Here is a 12,226-nt window from a genome sequence, read left to right as displayed (position 1 = left end):
AAAGACGCGGGACCAGCATACCGATGCCGCCGCGCTGCGCCGGGTTGGGGGGTGGCGAGAGGGGGCGCCCCGGGGCGGAGGGACAAGGGACAAGTCCTGAGTTTCCGGCCTCGGACACCAGCACTGGCCCCGGCTGGACAGCGGCACACGGAGAGATCCCTGCGCCCGGGTCCCCAGCTGGGTCACAGACTTGCATGGTCTGGCCTGGCTTTTGCACGGACTCTGCAGCTTGCGCTTGGGGGTCCTCGGTAAAAGGGGGCCCTTCTTCATTCTACAGGGGCTCACTCTGTAGCCCAGGCTGGACACGAACGCAGACATTTCCCTGCCCCTGCCTCTGGAGCCCTGGCTCGTCGGTAGCGTTGCTCCCGGGATCCCTTCTGAGCCTAGCACTTGTCCTCGGTGCGGCGGGGCCTCTCCAAGGCCACGTCCGCCGTCGGTCCGCCTCCGTGGGCAGCGCCGGCCGGGCTGCGGACACAAGGTCCTTTGTACGGTCCGCGGCCTCATTAGGAAGCGTCCCCCGTTGCAGGGCCCAACGCGGCTGAATTAATGCGCTCGGAGCGTGGCCTCAGCTAACTGCCGGCGCTGCGGGTGACACGCTGGCGAGGGGAAACCGCGGGGATCTCAGGCTCGCCGTCGGATTACCTGTCGCCCATGAGCCCAAGTGGGGCTTAGCTGGGGACTCCAGGTCTCTCTTCCCTCAGAGAGACATTTTAAAATCGCCACAGCTCACACCCCTGAGTCAGATGGGGAAACTGAGTCTCAGCAATGTCCATTCATTGTGTATTCGCCTGTGGGAGCGCGGGCACAAAGGCCAGGGGCGACCTCGGTGTCAGTCTCACCTCCCACCGCGCTGTCTTTTGTTTGCCGGTGCTTGCTACCGCTGGCCCGAATAGCCTCAGCTGCCATGTGCCACCGAGCCGCGGGTGACAGGCCCGCCATCAAGGCCGACCCTCCCAGTAAGTAACCGTGAGAGCGGACAGGAAGCAGTGGGCCCTGTCCGCAGCCAGGGGACTCCCCGGAACCCCCAACTCTGTCGGAAATCTAGCACACCTGAAACAGAGAGGCCCACGCTTAACAGTTTGTCCATTTTATTATAAAAAAATACAGACTTCAAAGCTGATTGTGATGAGGGGGCCGGGCCACCCGTCCCCCGCCCCTAGAAAAGCCCCAGCCACCACTCGCCATGGCGGCCATCCACAATATATATTTATATAGAATATATAGAAAACAGAGTGAGGAAACGTGGGTAGAAATCCGAAATCCGTATAAACGTGTGGTGTGGCCAGCTTCACTCAGTCCTTTGCCTGCTGTATTTTTGGTAGGTAGCTCCCCTTCCTTTCCAGTCCTGTATTTTTTTTTCCTTCTTCTTCTTTTTTTTTTAACTTTTTTTTTCTTATAAACATTACTAGGTCACATGATCAAGGGGGAGGGCTCCAACGGAACAAAAAAAAATGAGTTTATTGCAAAGTGCTGCTTCTATCCTAAAAAGTCCACCCCGCTCCCCCCACCAAAATAAATGACCCCTTGAATTGAAGGTCGGAAAAAAAATTTTTTTTAAAGAATTTCCATTCTGTCCTTAAGAATACATTAAAATAAATCACAGTATACACTTGCTGGTTTCTATTTACAGAAATAAACCGACAACGTCCCGGCTGGCCCCCGGGATGGTTGTGCCTGGTGGGGGTCCCAGGGGGCGAGTTGCGAGGGCTGAAAGGTTTCTGAGATGATGTGGGAGTGGGGCTCGACAGTGGCTGGAAGAAGAGTGGGGGGATGACACCCCCAGAGTCCCCGAGAGGGGCTGGCACCATGCACCCTTTCTGGCTCAGGCTTGCCCGGCCTGAGGAATGCAAGGCAAGTCTGCGGCGGGCTCCATCTGGGACCCAAATAACAGGACACAGAAGAAAGGAGCAGCTGGAGGTCCCTGGATCTCCGGCCCTCCAGGAAGGCCAGAGATGGCTTCACCTCATCCCTGTGGCTTGTTCCCTTCCCAATGTCACCAGCAATGTCAGGGAATAAATTAAATTAAAAGAAAAACCTTAAGTCTTTCTGACTGTAATCAAACAACACTGGGTGGCCCTGGTGGCCCTGGCGAAAGTGAGTCAGCCTTGGACGGGGGAGGGGGGGTCTCCTCCTCAGGCATTGGGACCCCATGTTGCATCCCAGGGACGGATGGATGGCCTCCTCCGGCGGGACAGCACCATGAAAGAGAAGCAGCAAGGATTTTGTCTCGGAGGTGGCCGTGGCAGGTCAGAGGGCAAAGGTCACGGGGTCCAGGTGGGGCTGGTGTTCTCTGGTCTGACACTAGGAGCCCAGAAGGGACCACAGCACAGGGACGGTGGTGAGGAAGAGGTGGCAGCCACCCAGGCCGCTGCAGGAGCTGTTACTGGTGAAGATGGGCTCTGGAGCCTCATACAGGGTCTCATCTGTGAGCACAAAAGGGGACATGTTGTCAGCCAGTTCTGGCTATGCACTCTCAAAGGTCCCAGGATTGGTAGTCCCCGACCCCAGCTCTTTGGATTAGTCATGGGGTCAAAGGGAGGGTAAGGGGACCTGAGTCTTTTCCATACCCCGACTGACACTTACTGGTTGGACGCACATAAACCTTGAGCCGCAGGCAGGGTCGGTCCACGAGGTTGGGAGGTGTGGCAGCTGGAAAAGAGGGCACATCCTGGGGCTGTATGCTCCCTTCTCCACACTGCTGACCTTACCCACAGAACTCCTAACCATGTGTTAAAACCCCAAACACAATGCCCTATGGTTTTTGTGAAGTCTCATGTTTCCTCCACCCAAACCTGACTCCAAAGGCTGAGTTATGTCTCAGACCAACTAGCCTAACCCCTGGCAGGACAGGGTAAGATTTATTTATTTATCTATTTATTTACTCAGGCTGATTTGCCACAGGGTCTCTTTATGCAGCCCTCGCTGTACTGGAACTCTCTATGTAGGCCAAACTAGCTTGAAAGTCAGAGATCCCCTTGCCTCTGCCTTCCACGTGTTGGGATTCAAGGCCTGCACCACTGTGCCTAACCGAAGGTGAAGTTTGAAGCAAAATAAAAATAGAGCAAAGTGGGAGCCGAGGGGGTGGCTTAGTGGGTACAGCGAGCGAGCAAGCGAGCAAGCCCTGGGACCCAAGTTTGGATCCCAGCATGCACATGAAAAGCACCTGTGGGGCCTACCCACTCATGACCCACAGAGCCGAAGAGGCAGAGACAAGGGGTTGACTGGGGCTCACGGACCAAACGGGCTCTGCTCCTGGTTCAGTGAGAGCCTCCAAGAACAAAGGTGGAGAGGGAGAAAGACAGGACACTCAGACCCAGCCTCTCGGCTCTGTCCACATGGGCACTCACATCAACATGTATATGCACAAATACAAAAATAACCAAAACATTTGGGTGTGCACATGCCGTCATAGAAAAGGGGAGAGCATAGCGAGTTCAAGGTCCTGGGCTCCATGTGGAGTTTGAAGCCAACCTGGGCTACATGAGGGTGGCTCCTTGGCAGCTGGAATGGGAGATCTGGAGCCCAGGGAGCAACCCCTGGTACAGGGATACCACCTCATGGCCTGTTATAGCCACCCTTACCCATCTCCTCATGCCGGGACTGAAGATTAAAATGTACAAAATAAAAATAACATTCGTCATGGAGAATGGAAGAAATTATTATACTCATTATCTTTCTGGGATTCCCATCTTGCAAAATATCATTTTTTTTACCCTCGTATTCTAGGATTTCATTTTAAACACCTCCTGCCCTCCCCACCCACTGAAATTAAAAGGAGGAGGTGGCGGAGGAGGAAGAAATGGGTGGGGCCTTTCAAGGTTTGATTTGAGAGCCTGTTGGCAATGCAGGATCTGCTGCAGCTTCAGGGGCTCTGAGGCCCTCTTCCCCACTGAGCCTTCCTAGGAGACACTCAGAAATGGGATCCCTCTATTCCACTCTTCTTCTTCCAGGGTCATTGGACATGGGGTCGACAAGAGCTGAGAAGACCGCCTCGGTTTCACCATTTGCTAAGGGGGCTAGCCTGGGCTACTCACAGATGTAGTAGTATTCGTGGCCAGGCCGGAACTCAAAGCCCAGGGAAAAGGGGGTAAAGAGTTGGAACTTCTCTGAGAACTTGAGGGGTCCCCCGGGCGCTGCTGGCCGGTTGCATTCCCAGCGCTTGAAGCCTCGCTGCCGGTGGTCACAGGAGGCGTGGCCCTCGCCGTTTACCATGTACAGGATGTACCGTTCCATGCGCTCAGCTGGGGGCAGTGGCGCCCCGTAGTGCGGGCAGTAGATATCCAGGTAGTCGTTGATGCTCACCTCCACCGTATAGCCGCCGCCATCACCCACAGCGCTCACCTGAAACCTGCCAGGGAGGGCCGGTCAGCGGGAGATGGATCTGAGGTCCACACCCATCCACACTGCCTGACACCCCAACCCCCCCACCCCGCCCCCCCCATCGGCATCATCCCTGCCTGGGTTTCCCTGCGAGGAGGCAGAGCTCAGAGGACACCCCACTTCCCTCTCTTAGCCTCTCACAGGGCCAGATCATCTTGGAGATACCTGGGGATCAAGCCAACGTGCCATGCTGTGTGACTCTGGTGTGTATGTTGCCCTCTCTGTGCCCTTTTTTTGTGACAGAATATCTTGAAACATAGGCTGGCTCTGAACTCTGAAAGCCGCTGGAATGACCTTGAACTACTGTCTTCCTTCCTGCCTTTGGGAGTGACACCAGTGCACCACACAATCTTTCTCTCCAGCAGGTTCCCAGGCTCATGGCCATTGCACCCCCCCCCAGTCCTGATTTCAGCCTCAGCCCTGGAGGTTGCTGGGTTGTCCCCCAGCTGTCCTCAGGGGGGGGACGGGCCTGACCCAGCCTCATCTTAGAGGACAGAGGTTGGCTTGCCAGGTTGGCCTGCTGTTCCCCTTCCATCTCTGCCTCAGGCTAAGGCAGCAGGAACCGTCAGATCTCTCCAAGTGTCCCCCGGGTCCCTGTCATGTAAACGCAGGCCGAGGGAGGCAAAGGGGGGCCCTGGGAGAATGTTTATTAGCATATAAAAGCCTAGTAGCTGGGAGTGGGAGGCTGCCAGACTTTCCTTTACCTCCCATAACAGCTGGGGAAACTGAGGCCTGGCTCCCTGCAAAGGGGATGGGCGCTTCCTGGTGCACTGTGTGGGATTCACTGCATGGCACAGCAGTGACTGAGGGCCATAGGGTTCAAGGTCATTCTCAGCTACGCATCGAGTTTGAGGCCAGCCCTCAACCGTGAGACCCTGTCAACAAAAGCAGAAAGTGCTGTTCTTGCTGTTTGCTGGTCCATGCGTGCAGCCTGTGAGGTGTGAGCAACGGCTGAGTGCGGACTGGACTGGGTGGCTCACGTGTGGGTATCTTTAGGATTGAGGGGGCGGGCTGGGCGTTGATGGCATTTCGTCTGGGCTCCGCCCCGCCGTTACCTGGCAACAGCCAGGTGTGCTCCGCCCCACAGTTACCTGGCAACAGCCAGGTATGCCTGACTCACTATAAAAGGGGCTTTTGCCCCTCCTCTCTCTCTAGCTTTCTTGTTCCAGTTCTGTCTTCTGGCCCCTTATCCCCTCTCTCCCCATTCCCCTCCGTCCCTACGTGCTCATGGCCGGTCTCTACTCTCTCTCTCTCTCTCTCTCTCTGCCTTTTTCTGTTTCTAGTCCCCTCTCAACTCCAGTCTCCATGCCCTGAATAAACTCATATTATACCATATTATACCGTGGTGTGGCTGGTCCCTCAGGTGAAAGGGATGTCTCAGCATGGGCCTGCAGAGGCACCACCTTCCCCCACACCTTACTGCATATCCAAACATATTCCTTCCCTCCTTACATTTTTATAAAATACAACAGGCGTGTCCATAGTCCTGACTCTATAAGGGTCAGCACAGCAGGTGGCAGGTCCCTGCTCTGCCAGCTCAGCCATATTCTGTCAGCCTGTTCTCAATGCGCATGGTCACCAACGCAGGCAGGTAGGGTTATTCTCGGAGGTGGGGGTCTCTCACTGACCTGTGGCTGTTGATCAGCTGGCTCACACCACCCCAGATGCCTTGCCTAGATGCTGGGATCCAGGCAAGCACTTCACCCACTGAGTCATCTCCCCTGCCTAACCCCTGCTCTGTGTATGCACAAGTGTCTGTCTGTCTGTCAGTCTGCACGTGCACGTTTGTAAAGATCATTTTCTCGGCTCCACTCACAGGCAGCACTGGTGTTACAGGTGCACAGAGCTATGCTCACCTCTTTTTTCTTTTTTTTCGAGACAGGGTTTCTCTGTATAGCCCTGGCTGTCCTGGAACTCACTCTGTAGACCAGGCTGGCCTCGAACTCAGAAATCCACCTGCCTCTGCCTCCTGAGTGCTGGGATTAAAGACATGCGCCACCACGCCCGGCTAGGCTCACCTCTTACGTGGGCTCAGGATTTGAACTCACATCTTCACTTCTCAGCTGCCCCCCGACACCTGGCCTTTCAAAAATCATCGACACTCCTTTCTAGATCACAGACAGAATTGCAGTGGACCACAGCAAAGGCCTGCCACGCTCATAGTCCTCCCCCAAACCCATGGCCAGGTTTTCTAAATATAAACCAGACCCCCAGACCCAGAGGCCTAGCACTGTTCATTTTTCTTGGTAACTCCATATGACCCATGGTCTCCAGGTTGGGACTCCTCCTTGGGGCACTGTGGTCACTCTGCTCCATAGCACTGTCTACACCTCAGGACCTTTGCATGTGCCCAGGACAGTACTTACACACACACACACACACACAAAACCGGCATGTACCATTATCCAGTTATTCTGTCCTAATCTGTAACTGAGGCCAACCCAGACCCTGCATACAGTGGTGCTCAACCCATGTTTGAACAAGAGAATTTAATAAAGCCAAGGGTTGGAGGCCTTAGGGATTCCTAGGGAACAGTTCCAGGGTGGGAGACTGAGGAACGACCCTGGTGGCACCCCTACCCACCGGATGGACAGTACAGGAACAAATAGGCCATTTTCTTTTTCTTTCTCTCTTTGACTCTAAAATTGCAACAGCCTTGCTGTGCTAGTGATTCTGGTTCCAGGTAGGCGCGTGTGTGGTTCAGGAGCCAATACCATCACTGACTCTTGCTCCAGGTGGTGCCAGCAAGGGTGTCTCAGAGGCCGGAGTGGGGACTGTGCACCTCTAAAACAACCCCCTCGGAAACAAAACAGAGAAGCACGCAGATGGAAATACTTCTCATTAAGGGGTTAGCGACTGCCTTGAGGATTCTCTTTCTCACAGAGAGGCCTAGGTCCCCGCAGTCCAGTCCTTGAAGCAATCTGACTACCCCATGATCTTGGCAACATCTCTCCTGGGGACCCAGATGGACTGGTGAGAGGCACATGAGTCCTGAAGCCCAGGGGAATCACGGCCATGCAGCACGCACTTTGGACATAACCACACAAGGATAGACCATGATGGCTGACTCATGGATGACAGGATGGGCCATGTTTCTTCCTATGAGAGAGAGACATGACAGAGGGACCCATGAGGTGCCTGTCAGATCCTTAAGGACGGGGTGCTGGAGGGCAGTGACAGACAGCTTGCATATGGCCTGGGAGAGACTGGGGATCAAAGGCCCCACATAGCCCAGGCTAGCCTCTAATTCACCATAGCTGAGGATGACCCAAAATTCCTGATCCTCCTGCCTCCACTTGCCGATTGCTAGTAGGATAGGCCTTCGCCACTGCCTGCTTTGTGTGGCAGTGGAATGAGCCAAGGGCTTCACACTGTGAGTGCTCTTCCCACTGAACCTAGCTCTAGGCCTTCCCACCCCACCCACCTATGTACTCATCCATCTTAGGGCAGGATTTCATATCACTCAGGCTGACCTGAAACTTACAGCAATCCTCCTGCCTCAGCCTCCTTCCAGTTGGCAGATGGCTCCTTCTGGCTCGTCCATCACGGAAAACAAACATTTGCCTTATCCCTGGCTATAGCCTCCATTTCACTCTAAACACTTTGATCGTCCACACAGCCTCTCCCGCAAGGTCCACTACCCACAACGTCCTCAGACCCCCAAACCCTCGGGCCCTTGCCCAGAGCTCCGAGCACCCCTAATCTTGGAGGACAATCTCCCGTGAAACACAAAGAAGAGCACGTGGCCAGGTCCCTCCGCACAAACCACACACTTGGGTGCGGCTCACAACATGGCATACACTCGCACATGCGTGTCACATGCAGAGCTGCGTGTACACCCCTCCCATTCTAATCTAGGCACACACGCTTTCTTGCTGGGAAGGGCGTCATCTTCCTATTCAGATGTCTTGGTGGTGACATTGTTACTGCCCACATGAGGTCACCTGGCACAGGACCACCAGGCTGCCCCATGCCCAGAGCCTGGCCAAGCTGAGCAATGTCTCAGAGGTGAGTGACACCTGGAGGGACTGGGCTTCTCGTGTGATATCAGCTTTCCATCCTCATGACCTGTCTAAAGGGAAGAGTGGGACCTGGTGAGGCCACTTCTGTGGATGGCCTTGTGGCCCTGGGAGGGCAGAGCTGTCCCCGTACCAGCAGCCCTCCTCTGCGCAAACCATACAGCTATGACCACACAAGGGTGTGGCTCATAACACGGCATAGATTTGCACATGCGTGTCACATGCAGATCTATGTGTGCACCCCTCTACTCTAATCTCTGTACACACGCTTTCTTGCACAACCATGCACACACACACACACACACACTCACCCCAGCTTGAGCTGCCGTGTCACATAAAGTCTGCGGCAGCCAGCTCCATGCAGACACACACACATCCTGGGTTCCCCCAGAATTGTGGAGGAGAGCATGCAGCCGCAGACCACTGCAGACTCCATGAACACAGGTGCCCGAGCTGGGGCAGAAGCCACACTAGCCACAGTTAGGCCACAGAACAGCCGAGCGGTCAGCACCGGGGGGGTGTCCTGGTCAGTCCTGGTAAGCAGGCGGCATCTGGGAATAAGTCTAGAGATCTGCATAGGTCAGGACAGCGAGCCTGCTGGGCTGGTCAGACCTGGATAGGGGCTTTCAGGAGTGCCTGAGCAGGGGGATGGAGTGACCCATTGTGGATGTCCACCCTTCTCTGCAGAGCCATCGCCTCTGGGAAATGCACACATAATCAACAACCTTTGGGTAGCTGTGGCTGGCCCGGTGGCAGAGAACATGGCCGGTGTATGTATATACCCGTCCTAGTTGGACAGGCACTTCACCCTACACGGATGTGGGTGCTCTGGAACAAGTCCACCCCTCCCCCACTTCTGTTCACAGTGTCTTTTGTGTGTGACCCATACTCAAGCTTGGGGTCCCAGCGTCCCCTACATTTTATGTCATCCCTATCCTGCTGTACCTCAGCTCCCCAGACTGTGCCCTGATACTGGGCCCCTTAGATGCCAACCTGGAATCTAACCTGTATCCCCCAGCCACGAACACCCATTGAATCTTAAGATTCCACAGCACACCCACACCCACCATGTGCTGTACCAATGACAATGTCATGGGCAAAGCTGGGGTATGGTGCTCATCTGTCCTCAGGCCCCACTGTCGGGTGCTCAGCAGGGTCAACAACAGAAAGAAACCCAAGGAAGAGACAAGGACCTAAGGAGCCCTCCAAACACACACACACACACACACACACACACACAAACCTTAGGGGTTGGCTCTGCTACCTGCCTAGCTGTCTGTCCTCTCAGGCAGCCTGCCCCGATACACAGCAACAGGAGGTGGCAAGCCTGAGCTGGAACCTGGTGGTGGCAGGGGACACCTCCTTCCTTCCAGAGTCAGGGTTCCAGCCTGCAGCTCCATGGCCTTGTCTCCACGGCAAGTAAGGCCATTAGGGGCAGCCATGACCCCTTTCCTTCTTCTCCATACCCCCTCCCTCCATCCTCTGTGCTTTTTCCAGACAAAGGACAGGCCATACTGGGGACAGAGACTCCACAAGCTAAAACTAGAAAACTTAGGCCAAGGAAGTCTCACCCTGCTCCCTGCACGGCCACTGAGTGTTAATCAAACCCACATGTGACCAGTGTAGCTGGCGGGCCGTGGGGGTAGGGGGCCCACTGAGCGATGGTCCTGCCAGGTTGCTGAGAGGACCTGGGGTCCCTGCCCTCAGCCCAAAGGAGCTGACCTCACAGCTCTACCTTGATGGTAGGGGACAGAGAGCTCCCACTCCCAAGGAGAGACACTGGTGGCCCTTGTGCCATAGCTTGCCTCAAAGACCAGCTTTTTTTGCAACTTTCTGTCGATGGATCAAGAGGGCAGCTTGGCTGATCCATCAACTAAGTTCCTCACTGGCCAGCCTCGGACACATGGGGACTCTCGATCTATACTGCACCCAAGCCTTGGAACCCCAAAGCCTATCTCCCAAGACCCCCTCCAGCATGCCCCCACCTCTGAGACCCTTCAATGACCCGGGAGGTTCTATGCTTTCCAGAATGTGGTAAACTTTTTACTCAGCCTGTAACAGTGGCTTCTGCTGTGTCCCCTGACTGTACCCAGTGCCTGGCAGGGTCTGACCCACAGGGTGCCACCAAACAGACAGGCAGGGCCCGGTGCCTTGCTGGGTGTGGCAGGCTGGGTACTCGACCACCAGGGTCTCCAGCCCTAGCTCCAGCTCTCTGGGCATGACCTTGAGGCAGCCCCTCCTGGCTCCTGCATCTCAGTTTCCCTGGCAGCTAAAAAGGTGGAAAATGATAAGCCTAGGCTGCACCCCTCAAACTGACCTCTGTCTCTTTGGTGCCTGGTCCCCTCTGTTCCTCTAAAGTGTCTGGGGGATTGGAGCACCCCTTGGAGTGAATGAGTGAACGTAGGGGTAGAAAGGGGATGTTGTAACTTCCCCAAGTTCATCTGGGGAACCAAAAACTGGACTCTCTGAACCTTCTCAAAAGAGCCAAGTCCGGGGATTCCTTGGGTGGAAGGGAAGTCCCCAGGGATATTTGCCAAACCTTCAGCCCTCCAGGGTGCTCCCTCCTCCAAGAGGCCAGGGGTTCAAGGGTGTCCCCCAAGCAAGTCCAGAGAAGGAACTCCTGAGTCTCAGGGTGCAGAGGGCTTCTCCCAAAGTCCAGGAGCCCTTTGGGGAATACTAGGCACCCCCGAAGTTCAGGAGGAGGTCTGTGCGCTGCAATCCCCAGGGCTAGGGCCTCTTGGGGTCCCCGGGGGTTCCCCCAATCCAGCTCACCTGGGGTTGCTACGGTTCCAGTAGACTGCGTATCGGTCAGCGTTGGCCCGGGCCGGGTCCTCGTTGCGCGCACGCAGCGGCAGCAGCAGCAGCAGCAGCGGCAGCAGCGGGCGCTGCGCGGGCGCCATGGCCCCGGTGCTGCCGCCGCGCTCGCTCCCTCGCTCTCCAGCCGCCGCCTGGCCCCGCCGTCTCCGCCTCCGCCTCCGCCGCCGAGCGGGCGGAGCGCCGCGCGCGCTTGGAGATCTGCCGCCCCGCCTCTGCGCGCGGCCCCCGCTGTAGACCCTGGGCGCCGAGAAATCAGGCGGCGGCGGCGGCGCGGGACAGAGGCCCGAGCGGTGCACTGCGCAAGGCGCTCTCCCGGGTTCCCCGGGCGCGGGGGCTCCCCTCGCCTTTGTCCCCGCTGGAGCGTCTTGGAGGGTCGCGGGCGCCCCCTCCCGCCGCGCCCCGGACCCTCCAAGCCTCAGCCCGGGCCCCGCCCCGGCCAGACTCGCGCAGACTCTGCCGCGGATCCCCAGGGTCCCGCCCTAGCCTCCCGCATCGGGAAGGGGACCCCCAGAGCGCTGAGCTTGTACGGGGGTTGGGGGGGCTTTGAGGCCCCGCCCTGTGCGAGTTATAGCGAAGTACTTGTTTGCGCCGCGCCTGGCATCTCAGTACTTAGGAGGCTGAGGCAGGAGGATTGACGCGAGTTCCAGGCCATCCTAGGCTACAGTGTAAGATCAGATCTGAAAAAACAAAGAAGTCGTAGGCCAGTTGTGGTGGTGCACACCTGCCCTCCCAGCATTCGGGAGGCTGAGGCAGAAGGATCAGACATTCAAGGTCATCCTCAGCTACAAAGAGAGTTCGAGGCCAACCTGGGCTACATGAACCCCCCAAAGTTCCAAGTCACCCTTTCCTAGCTTTCCATCCTCCTCGACTGTACATCCCTGAGGCCTCTGGGAGTCACTTCAGGAACTCTGGGAACCACCCCCATTCCTGGCAGGTGAAAGGATGCTCCTTCCACTTGCCTGCTCACTCCGGGAGGGCTTTCCCCGACAACAGCCAGATCAGAGCTGTTT

At 56.4% G+C, this 12,226-nt stretch overlaps 1 protein-coding gene across 1 annotated transcript; it reads right to left on the bottom strand.

Moving 5' to 3' along the window:
- Nucleotides 1–1,165: 1,165 nt before the first annotated feature.
- On the bottom strand, nt 1,166–11,404 carry Efna2 (ephrin A2). Its single transcript, XM_021175191.2, has 4 exons — nt 11,172–11,404; nt 4,035–4,348; nt 2,584–2,649; nt 1,166–2,423 (listed from the first exon to the last, which is right to left on the bottom strand). The coding sequence occupies exons 1-4, from the start codon at nt 11,297–11,299 to the stop codon at nt 2,302–2,304; spliced, it is 630 nt and encodes a 209-aa protein (XP_021030850.1). The 5' UTR covers nt 11,300–11,404; the 3' UTR covers nt 1,166–2,301.
- Nucleotides 11,405–12,226: the final 822 nt, after the last annotated feature.

This window comes from Mus caroli, unplaced genomic scaffold, assembly GCF_978045245.1.
Source record: "Mus caroli unplaced genomic scaffold, Mus_caroli_1 scaffold_9, whole genome shotgun sequence".
Taxonomy (NCBI): Eukaryota; Metazoa; Chordata; class Mammalia; order Rodentia; family Muridae; genus Mus; species Mus caroli.
This window is presented reverse-complemented; position numbering and strand designations above follow the sequence as displayed.